The 11,434-nt window shown below is 51.4% G+C and overlaps 2 protein-coding genes across 2 annotated transcripts; both read left to right on the plus strand.

The window, feature by feature from the left end:
• The first annotated feature begins 453 nt into the window (after positions 1-453).
• LOC131489639 (uncharacterized) lies at positions 454-10,679 on the plus strand. The gene is made up of 4 exons (XM_058691628.1): positions 454-460; positions 512-756; positions 3,985-4,168; positions 8,103-10,679. Exons 1-4 carry the CDS (start codon positions 454-456, stop codon positions 8,387-8,389), a joined length of 723 nt encoding a protein of 240 aa, XP_058547611.1. The 3' UTR covers positions 8,390-10,679.
• Positions 5,282-10,679, plus strand: LOC131489233 (uncharacterized). Its single transcript, XM_058691107.1, has 2 exons — positions 5,282-7,611; positions 7,722-10,679. Exon 1 carries the CDS (start codon positions 5,759-5,761, stop codon positions 7,412-7,414), a length of 1,656 nt encoding a protein of 551 aa, XP_058547090.1. The 5' UTR covers positions 5,282-5,758; the 3' UTR covers positions 7,415-7,611; positions 7,722-10,679.
• Positions 10,680-11,434: the final 755 nt, after the last annotated feature.

Raw genomic sequence — 11,434 nt, forward strand, 5'->3', positions numbered from 1 at the left:
TAAGCGTTAAATTCTTGATTTGTTTCCGCTCAGGTCATGATCTCGCCATTCATGGGTTGGAGCCCCACATCGGGCTCCTCGATGACAGTGCAGAGTCTGCTGGGGCTCTCGCTCTCTCTCTGCCTCTCCCGCAATCCTGCGCGAGCTCTTTCTCTCTCAAAATAAATAAAAAAAAAAAATAAATGAATACATAATTAAACAAACTTAATTGGGAGCGTTCTGAAGTAGCGATTATATCTCAGCAGCCGCAGTATCATCACAGTGCTTAGCACGTCACACACGTTCATTAAGTAATTGTTCAACGAGGGTACATCTTGGCGCCAAGGTTTGCAGCAGTCCAGGAAAAAACACGTGGCTCTATTTACCTTTTCAGATCACGTGATCCTGCACCAAACCCACTTTTCCCGCCCTCCCCCCCGCCCCCCCCCCCCCAGGGATTTCAGAGTAGGAAATATGATTGGTATCTTGTGGACACGTGGTTCCCCGTTCCTCTTTTTATATTGGTGAAAAGAGGCCCAACCCCCGGCCTACCTCCGCACCTCCCAGGCTCTGGCCTGGCTTCCTGGCGCGTCAGCCGGGGCCAGCGCAGGCGCAGTCGCAGTGGTTAGTAACGGTTGCTCCAGCCGGCGTGCGGGTGAGGTGGCGGGCGACGGCCCCGTGCGCCGCTTCCTGGGTCTTAGGTGCGTTTGTCTCCAGGGTCACAATACGGCCGGAAGGACAGTGGGTGGGCCGAGGGTGAAAAAAGAGCGAACTCACGTGGGTATGACGTTGGGTCCCACCTCCCTGCCTTGCGCGTCTAGGTCTGTGTCTAGGTCTGTGTCTCTCGGCCCCACACACGCCCCTCCTCCCCCAGCCTCCCTGCCAGTTTCCGGTCGGTAGCTCCTCCGGGCTTTTATCCCGGAAAGGGACGAGGAGGCCGGGAAGTTGGGGTGCAGGGAGCCAAACTGGGGCGAGGAGAGAGGCGAGTGGATATTGGGCGAACCAGGGGTTTTTGCACCCGAAGTCCGCACTTGAATCCCCAACCCCAACTCTCAAGGCGGGGGGGGGGGAAGTGGAGGGATTTGCAGTTCTGACCTCCCTGCTTTTGCCTTTGTTGTTACCTCCATTTGAAATGCTCCCCCTTTTCCCGCTTCGTGCTTGCCTGTTCATTTTTCCAGGACCTTGTTGGGGTCACCTCAAGAAGTTTCTTGAGCCTTGCCCTCCTTGCCTCCCAAAGTACAGTTGCACAGTTACCCCATTGGGTTTCTAGAGCATTAAAGAAAGAGGGTTCAGAACTGGATGGACGGGATTTGATTACTGGCCTGGTCATGCCAGGTGACCTTGGGCTAGTTACATGAAATCTCCGAGCTTCAGGATCCTCCTCTTTCAAAAAAAATAATAGTGTGCAGATCAGAGGGTTGTGGGAATTGGGTGAGTCAATGCCTTGTAAAATGCTTCCTACAGAAATGCTTATTGTATAGTTACTGTTCATAAATACTATTTTCCCAAGGGGAAGCAAATGGAAGAATACTCTTTATTTTCTTTAGAAAGACGTTATTGTATCAAGCCAGACTTGGCTTCTGTAAATTCTTTTTGAAAGACAGATACACACAAAGGACATGTGGCTCTGGAGAAGATCCATGGGAGTCTAGTTAAAGGAGTACTCAAATAGGAGACCAAGGTTTAGCCTATTGATAGCAGCTGATAACTGCTTACCATACGTGCCTCCGGTACTGGGCTATGAGCTTCAGATGCATCACTACCTTTTTAAGTTTTCATTAACAACCTAATGAGGTAGCTACTAGCATCCTGATTTATAAAGATATTGAAGATTAACCACTTGCCCAAATTCACATAACTAGTAAGCAGCAAAACAGGGATGGAAATCCAAGTCTGTCTATATACTAAGAGTTTCGATTCCATGCTATAATTCCTTTTCCAATAAAAAACCCACTCTCCTTTCTTGGACGAGTTTCTTTTTTTTTTTCTTCATGAACTAGAATTTATGTTTTGTGACCTCAAAAATTAAAAAATCTGGATCTCAGAGCACCCATCTTGAATTTCAACAAGGATAATGTATCCGGAATCAACTTTTATATTTGGTGGCAACCTCTGCTATTCCTAGGAGTGGAGTAACTGACTCATCCTGGTTTTAGCACTGAAAGTCCTGCATCCCAGGAAACCCCCTCAATACTGGGCGATATGGGACAGTTGGTCACCCTGCTTAGAGGAGTGTTGAATTTCCTAATGGTCCCTAAAGCGATCCTCTCAGGAAAAGTCTGACATTTACTGAAGACTGATTCTTATGCGTGGCCAAGCACTTCTTTTGGGGTTAACTCTTAGTAAGCAAATGTGTTATAAGATATTTCGCATAGCGCTTGGGATATAGTGTGCTTAATAAATTCTATTATTTAAGAGAGAGGTGAGTGAAAGAGCGGACCTAGGCCGGCCGACTCCATTTTGTTCTGTGTCCTCCATCTTGAGTGACTGTCCCCGACATGGCCCCCTTTCCAGGAAAACTGCAGAAAGAAATTCCCGCTCAAACTTCAGACCACGCCTCCTTGAGTAACTTCCCGCTCACCCCTTCAAACTTCCCGTTCAAACCACGCCCGGCAACCTGCGCATCAGGACTCTGAACCTTCCCCAGCCAATCGGCTAAGGGCATGACCATTACCCCCACCAACTGTCCCTAGATCCCTATAAAACCTTTGTGCTTTTTGAAACTCGTGCTCTCTCTCTGGCATCTCATCGCTGCGTCGGTGCAGGTAGGGGATTGAGCTCGAGCTAGCTCAAATAAAGGCTCTTAGCTTTTGCATCGGACTCGGCTCCCTGGTGGTCTTTGGGGATCACGAATTCTGGGCATAACATTTGGGGGCTCATCCGGGGTCCCCAAGACCCCCGAGGGGCCCCCGACCCGGAGAGCCTGACTGGCCACGGTTAGTGAGTGTTCGTTCCCTGTCTCTTCTGTGTGAGCTCATTTCTGAAATTCTGGTAGTGCCCGGCGCGGTCTAAGTGGACACATGGGAGGACCACGGGCTGGGAGTTTCGGAAGACGTTCCGATACTCCCTTCTGAAGGGACGTGGATTCCCCTCAAAGATCTAAGACGAGGCGGGTCACTCCCGCCAGTCGGTGTGAGGCCGTCGTCTAGCTTTCAGTTTTGCTTCCACGGAGTTGGAAGACTTTCTAGGGGCCCTCTGTCTGTTTCTGTGTTTCTCTGTTTTGTTCTGTGGACTTACTGGACGGACGTTATGGGACAGACTCAGACTACTCCTCTACTGATCACTTTAAGGATGTCAGGGGAAGAGCTAACAACCTCAGTGTGGAAGTCCGAAAGCGTCGGTGGCAGGTTTTTTGTTCTAGCGAGTGGCCAGCTTTCAATGTCGGATGGCCGCCAGAGGGAATCTTCTACTTCCCTACCATCCACCGAGTCAGGGGTATCATCTCTTGGCCTAAGACGGGCCATCCTGATCAGCTCCCTTACATTATCACTTGGCAGGACCTTGTAGAAGACCCACCCTCTTGGCTTAAGCCCTTCCTAGCTCCATGCCCTCCGGAGCCGAAACCCATTCTTGCTTTGCAGGGGACAGAGAAGAAGGAGAACAAGAAAAGTCTTACCCAGCCTTCAGTACCCTTCTACTGTGTCCTACAAGGCGGGGACTGAAGAAGAATTAATTTTTCCTCCCCCGTATAACCCCCCTAGGATGCTGGAGGAACACCATCCTCCCCCTCCGGGGGAGGCAGACACTGTTCCAAGAGCGGGAGGCGGAAATGCTCCAGTGGGAAGCCCGCCCTTTACCAGACAAAGGGCTCAGAGGGAGCAATCCAACTCCACTACTCTGCCCCTGCGAGCCACCAGACCCCCAGACACAGAGGGGAATCAGCCCCATCACTATTGGCCTTTCGCCACTAGTGACCTCTATAATTGGAAAGCTCAGAATCCTAAGTTTTCTGAGAAACCGGCAGGGCTTATTGATTTATTAGACTCTGTTCTTTTTACTCATCAGCCCACGTGGGACAATTGCCAGCAGCTTTTGCAGGTCCTGTTTACGACTGAGGAGAGAGAAAGAATCCTCAATGAGGCCCGAAAACTAGTTCTGGGTGCAGAAGGGAATCCCACCACCAACCAGGCTCAGATAGATGCCTCCTTCCCCTTAACTCGGCCCAAGTGGGATTTCAACACGACAGAAGGTAAGGAGAGGCTCCGGGTCTACCGCCAGACTCTAATGGGGGGTCTCCGAATGGCTGCTAGGAAGCCAACCAATTTGGCCAAGGTAGGAAATGTGCAACAGGAAAAAGATGAATCTCGGCTGCCTTTTTAGAATGGATCATGGAGGCATTCCATACCTATACCCCCATGGATCCAGAGGCTCTGGAAAGCAAGGCAGCTGTTATCATGGCCTTTGTAAACCAATCGGCCATAGACATTAGAAGAGAATTACAGAAAATAGATAGACTAGGAGAAAAAAAGTCTGCAGGACTTACTGGTGGTAACCAAAAAGGTATATAATAACCGGGAGCCTCCTGAGGATAAGCAGGCTCATGCCACGGCGCCTGCCAGCAGTAAGCAGACTCGAGACTTGGCCAGAATACTACTAGCTACCACTGCTGACTCCCCCGAGGAATGAGACCGCTGTCTCCGGCAGCTGGCAGACGACTCAAGAGGAGGTAAAGGAACCACCAAGGTGGGGAAGCAGGGGCTGCAGAAAGATCAGTGTGCATACTGCAAGGAGATAGGGCATTGGGCCCAAGATTGTCCGAAAAAGGCCGGCGGGAAGGGAAGCAAGACTGATCGAGTAAAAGTCTTAAGAGCTAGATGAACTGAGTGATTAGGGCAGTTGGGGTTCGGACCCTCTCCCTGAGCCCAGGGTAACTCTTAAAGTGGAGGGGACCCCTGTTGACTTCCTTGTCAACACTGGAGCGCAACATTCGGTCCTCCGCACCCCACAAGGAAAACTAGCCAGCAAGAAGTCCTGGGTACAAGGGGCAACTGGTATGAGCCAGTATTCATGGACTACCCGAAGAACGGTAGATTTGGGGACGGGACGGGTATCCCACTCCTTTATGGTAATACCAGAATGCCCCCACCCGCTGTTAGGATGGGACTTAGTGACCCGATTGGAGCTCAGATAACTTTCAGACAAGGGGAGGCCTCGGGTCACCGATGGCAAGGGCCACCCCATTCAGGTCCTGACCATGAAACTAGAGGATGAATACTGCCTCCACCAGGAGGCGCTCCCGAGAGAGGATAATATAGACAGATGGCTACAAGAATTCCCCTCGGTTTGGGCAGAGACGGGGCGGGGGGGGGGGGGGGGGGATAGGACGAGCCACTCACAGGACCCTGGTCCTGGTAGAGCTCAAGCCAGGAGAAGGTCCGGTAAGGATCAAACAATACCCCATGTCTCAGGAGGCCCGGAAGGGGATCCAGCCACACATCTGGAGACTACAAAGGCTAGGGGTACTAGTTCCTTGCCAGTCTGCCTGGAACACCCCCCTACTGCTGGTCAAAAAGCGTCACACAAATGACTATCCACGTATAAGGTACAAGACCAGGTACAAGACCTCCAGGTAGTAAACAAGAGGGTCACGGACATACACCCAACTGTTCCCAACCCATATAGTCTCTTGAGCTCCTTGGCGCCCTCCAGGGTCTGGTATACTGTACTAGATTTAAAGGACGCCTTCTTGGCGTCTGCCACTGGCACCCCAAAGCCAACCCTTGTTTGCCTTCGAGTGGCATGATCCGGAGGAGGGCTACAGCGGGCAACTCACCTGGATATGGCTGCCTCAGGGGTTCAAAAATTCGCCCACCATCTTCGACGAGGCACTACACAAGGACCTGGACACGACTACAGAAAGGAGCACCCTGGCCTCACCCTCCTACAGTACGTAGATGACATCCTGATTGCTGCCGACACGGCCGAGGACTGTGAGCAAGGGACCCAGGACCTGCTGGCTACCCTGGGGGCCTTGGGGTACCAGGCATCCGTGAAGGAGGCTCAGATATGCAGGGAGAGGGTAAGTTACCTGGGATACATCCTGGAGGGCGGGCAGCGGCAGTTATCAGATGCCAGAAAAGAAACTGTCCTGAAGATCCCTACTCCCACCTCCCGAAGGGAAGTAAGGGAATTCCTAGGATCGGCCGGCTACTGTTGCCTCTGGGTTCCGGGTTTTGCTGAGATCGCCAGGCCCCTATATGAAGCTACCAAAGAGGGGAAAACATTTGAATGGACTGAAAAAGAAGAAACTGCCTTTAATCAGTTAAAAAAGGCCCTCCTAAGTGCCCCAGCCCTGGGCCTGCCAGACATTATGAAGCCCATCCACCTCTTTGTAGACGAACACAAGGAAATAGCAAAAGGGGTTCTAACTCAAGCCTTAGGCCCCTGGAACTGCCTGGTGGCTTACCTGTCCAAGAAGCTAGACCCAGTGGCTGCTGGCTGGCCGCCATGCCTAAGAATTATTGTGGCAACAGCACTCCTAGTCAAGGATGCAGACAAACTGACCCTACGACAGGAGATCTGGATCACGACCCCACACACCATTGAAGGGGTCCTGAAACAGCCTCCTGATAGATGGATGAGCAACACACGTATGGCTCATTACCAGAGCCTCCTACTCAACCCTCCACAGGTGCAGTTCCACCCCAGTGTGGCCCTCAATCCTGCAACCCTGCTGCCCGACCCTGACCTAGATGCTCCACTACATGACTGTGCGGGGATCCTGGAGCAAGTACATGGATTCCAGACGGATCTGACCGACTGGCCCCTCCCCGATGCCGAGGCTACTTGGTTCACTGATGGCAGCAGCTTTGTGCAGGACGGACACAGGTATGTGGGTGTAGTGGTTGTCACCGAAACGGACACCGTATGGGCAGAGGCTCTACCCTCCGGAACGCCAGACCAGCGAGCAGAGCTCATCGCCCTCACCAAGGCGCTGACGCTGGGAGCTGAAAAATGGCTTAACATCTACACAGACAGCCGTTATGTGTTTGCCACAGCTGATATTCATGGGGCAACTTATCAGGAGAGGGGGTTACTGACGGCAGAAGGATGGACTATAAAAAATAAGCAGGAGATACTTGACCTGCTTACGGCCTTATGGCTTCCTGCCAAGCTGGCCATTATCCACGGCCAAGGGCACCAGAAAACTGATAACCCGGTAGCTAGAGGTAATCGAAAGGCTGACCAGGCAGCCAAGGCAGTAGCCCTTACTTCAGTCCCCACCATGAGCATACAACTCCCGGACCCGGGAGACCCAGTTTTACCAGACCAGCCCAAATACTCCCAGGAGGAGTTACAGTGGATCAAGAAACTCCCCATGGCCCAGGAGATAAAGGGATGGTGGTATACACCTAACAAGGAGCTCATGCTGCCAGGCCGGCTCAGAGTCTCACTATTAGAGCACATGCATCGGTCTACTCACATGGGGGCCTGAAAATTAAAAGACTTAATCCGACATGCCGGAATCAAGAATCACCAACAGGACACCAAAATAGAGCAAGTTGTATCTGCCTGCAAGACCTGCCAACTCACCAACGCGAGAGCCACATCAAATAAAAAAGGAACCAGGCTCAGAGGCACCAGACCGGGAGCCCAATGGGAGGTCGACTTCACTGAAGTTAAACCAGGAAAGTATGGTTATAAATATCTTTTAGTATTTACAGACACCTTCTCTGGCTGGGTGGAGGCATACCTAACCAAGCATGAAACAGCTCAGATGGTAGCTAAGAAGCTACTAGAAGACATCTTACCCAGGTATGGTTTTCCTGCCATGGTAGGATCAGACAGTGGACCAGCTTTTATCTCGCAGGTAACGCAGGCAGTAGCCAAGGCTGTGGGGGCAAACTGGAAATTACATTGTGCTTATAGGCCCCAGAGCTCAGGACAGGTAGAAAGAATGAATAGAACCCTAAAAGAGACCCTTACCAAATTAACCATGGAGACTGGCAGGGACTGGGTGACTCTCCTACCGAATGCCCTTTACCGGGTTAGGAACACTCCTTACACCCTGGGTTTTACTCCCTACGAGATCATGTGTGGCAGGCCACCCCCTATTATTCCCAACCTTCGAGCTGAACTTCTTGCTGAGTTTAAAGATCAAGAACTTTTTCTTTCCTTGAGAGGGTTCCAGAGGACGCACGAGGACATTTGGCTGCGCCTCCATGCCATCTACAAGGCCGGCCCAACCCCGACACATCATCAGTACAGGCCGGGAGACTGGGTCTACGTCAAGAGGCACCGCCAAGAGACCCTCGAGCCGTGCTGGGAGGGACCCTACATCGTGGTGCTGACAACCCCCACTGCTCTCAAAGTAGACGGCATTGCAACCTGGGTCCATCACACCCACGTTTGGCCAGCGGACCCCTGCTCAATCCGGAAGGATTTTGTCACGCAATGGGCTGTCAATTGAGACCAACACAACCCGCTCAAGCTCAAGCTACAGCGCATTCGACCCACCTAATATTGGTAACTCTGTTAGCTCTGCTTGTCACTGCTCATGCTGTTGAGAGTCCCCACGTCCCCCAAAACATCACCTGGCAGATCATAGACACCGGCTCGGGGACAATACTTAATCAGACTTCCCAGAGCCACTCCAGGGGCATTTGGTTCCCAGAACTTTGCATAGACCTCCAAACTCTGCTCCCCTTGTCACCATATGCCCCCGGATTCCATGCACAGAACCTTTATTTCTATGTCTGCCCCAGCCACTCTCGCTCGAGCACATGTGGGGACACGGCTGACTACTTTTGCGCCTCCTGGTCATGCGTCTCAACAGGGCACATCTGGTGGACCCCACCACGCACCGGAGATCTCATCGTGGTAAAGCGGCCCAGTGGCCCCCGACCGCCATATGCCTGGGGGCGCGGTAATCCCATAGTTATATCCTTTACAAGCCAAGGTAAAAAAACAACAGGATGGGAGAGTGGAAAAACCTGGGGACTCAGGATATACGACTGGGTTAGGCTGGGAGCCAAGGACAAGGGAACGTTATTTACCCTCCGAATGCAAGCAACTCCCCTTGCCCAGCAGTCCCCCAAGGCGGTAGGACCCAAGTAGTTACCTGACCTGCCCCCGCCCGGATGGCCACGCCCAGAAACACCCAGGCCCCGGCCACACGGCCCTCCACATCCCCTGTCCCTACTGGAGTGTCATCCGCATCTCCTGCCCCGGGTCACAACTTACTATCTGATACAGACCCCCTGTGGAGCACGGTTGTCAGAGCATACCAGGTACTAAACACTTCTAGGCCCGACCTGACCAAGTCCTGTTGGCTCTGTCTAGATGTCCAGCTCCCATATTACGAAGGTATTGCCATTAAAGGCAATTATACAACAGCCTCCAACTCTAGCTCCTGCAGATGGCAGCAGGCTACTGCAAGACTAACCCTCCAGGCAGTAACAGGGCAGGGCACTTGCGAAGGCCACGTGCCCCCCGGGCAGTCACATCTCTGTAGTGAAACCCTAACAGTCCCCAGGGAGACAGTGTATCTACTTCCCCCAAAAAATGCATGATGGGCCTGTTCCAGCGGCCTCGCTCCCTGCGTCCACTCCCAAGTCCTTAACTCCTCGAAGGAAGGCTTCTGCGTACTCGTGCAGTTGATCCCCAAGCTGGTGTACCATTTGGGGGAAGAAATATTTAACAGGTTAGGCTCTACTAACTCCCGAAGTAAAAGAGAGCCCATTACAACCCTAACTCTGGCTGCGCTCTTGGGACTGGGATTAGTGGAGGTAGGGACCGGAATATCCTCACTCGTCATCCAGGACAAAAACTACAGAACCCTAAGGGCAGCCATTGACTTAGACATAGAAAGAATTGAGAAATCAATTTCTCATTTACAGAAATCCCTTACTTCCTTATCAGAAGTAGTACTCCAAAACAGAAGGGGATTAGACTTATTATTCATGCAGCAAGGAGGACTATGTGCAGCCCTAGGGGAAGAATGTTGCTTCTATGTTGATCACTTGGGGGTCGTAAAAGAATCTATGGCCCTCACAAGGGAAGGGCTGCAAAAACGAAAGTTAGAGAACAATCTCAGTCCTGGTACGAGTCTTTGTTCAACTGGTCTCCCTAGTTAACTACCCTCATCTCGGCCCTTGCCGGACCCCTCGCCATCCTGCTCCTACTAGTAACCCTCGGACCCTCTATCATCAACAGCTGGTCCAGTTTGTCAGGGACCACGTGGGGGCTGTCCAACTAATGGTCCTCCGTGCTCAGTACAAGCCCTAATAACAGAAGAGGACAAAATAGAAATGCAGCCGGTCCCATGATTGGGTCCGTAAGCTACATGACAAGGGGGGAATGAAAGAGCGGACCTAGGCCGGCCGACTCCATTTTGTTCTGTGTCCTCTATCTTGAGTGACTATGTCCCCCACATGGCCCCCTTTCCGGGGGAAAACCGCAGAAAGAAATTCCCGCTCAAACCTTAGACCACACCTCCTCCCCTTGAGTAACTTCCTGCTCACCCGTTCAAACTTCCCGTTCAAACCACGCCCGGCAACCTGCCCATCGGGACTCTGAACCTTCCCCAGCCAATCGGCTAAGGACACGACCATCACCCCACCAACTGCCCTTAGATCCCTATAAAACCTTTGTGCTTTTGAAACTCGCGCTCTCTCTCTGGCATCTCACCGCTACGTCGGTGCAGGTAGGGGATTGAGCTCTAGCTAGCTCGAATAAAGGCTCTTTGCTTTTGCATCGGACTTGGCTCCCTGGTGGTCTTTGGGGATCACGAATTCTGGGCATAACAGTGAGAGATACTCAATTTACAACAGTATAAAAGAAATATGAGTTCCTGGGAAGGAGGTTTCAAGTGTTATGTACTTGTTTGCCTTTGTGACTTCTATTTCCTAAAACTGATAGCAGAGCCATGGAAGCATTTGAGGAAAGTCATGCCCAAAGCTGGGCTTATGTGGTCAGAAGCCTATAACCAGGGTGGTGACAAACTGATAGCACCCACCAGTTGGTTTGTTATTCCAACAGAGGATACTTATGGTGGATTAGGACTGCCATGCTGGTAAAAAGCAAAAGATGGAAAGTGAAGAGACATGAGAAGCATCAGCTTCAGGAAATGCCAAGTTCCTCTTGGGACAAATTTTTGGGGAAGAATTCCAGCTCAGGAAGAACTATGAACAAAATGAACATTCCTAAGGTCCTGAAGACTTGGTTTCATGAATTGTGTCAGCATTAGGTGATGGAAAGAGCCTGCCTTCCTCCCTAGCAACCTTACTACTGGACTTTAACCATTCCTGGTCTCCTTGGCCGGTTGTACTGCTGGCTTCTACTTCAGGCTGACTTCTAACCATAATCTTCAGATAGATAAGAAGCTGTTGTTTAAGAAGAAAAGAACTGGGAGGAAAGTCTCGGATTCTAGTCCTGGCTCTGAAAATATGCTGTATGGCCTTAGGTTCCTCCAAAATAAAAATGAGGAGGGATGGACTTAATTTGCTCTCATTCT

This window comes from Neofelis nebulosa, chromosome 11 (assembly GCF_028018385.1).
Source record: "Neofelis nebulosa isolate mNeoNeb1 chromosome 11, mNeoNeb1.pri, whole genome shotgun sequence".
Taxonomy (NCBI): domain Eukaryota; kingdom Metazoa; phylum Chordata; class Mammalia; order Carnivora; family Felidae; genus Neofelis; species Neofelis nebulosa.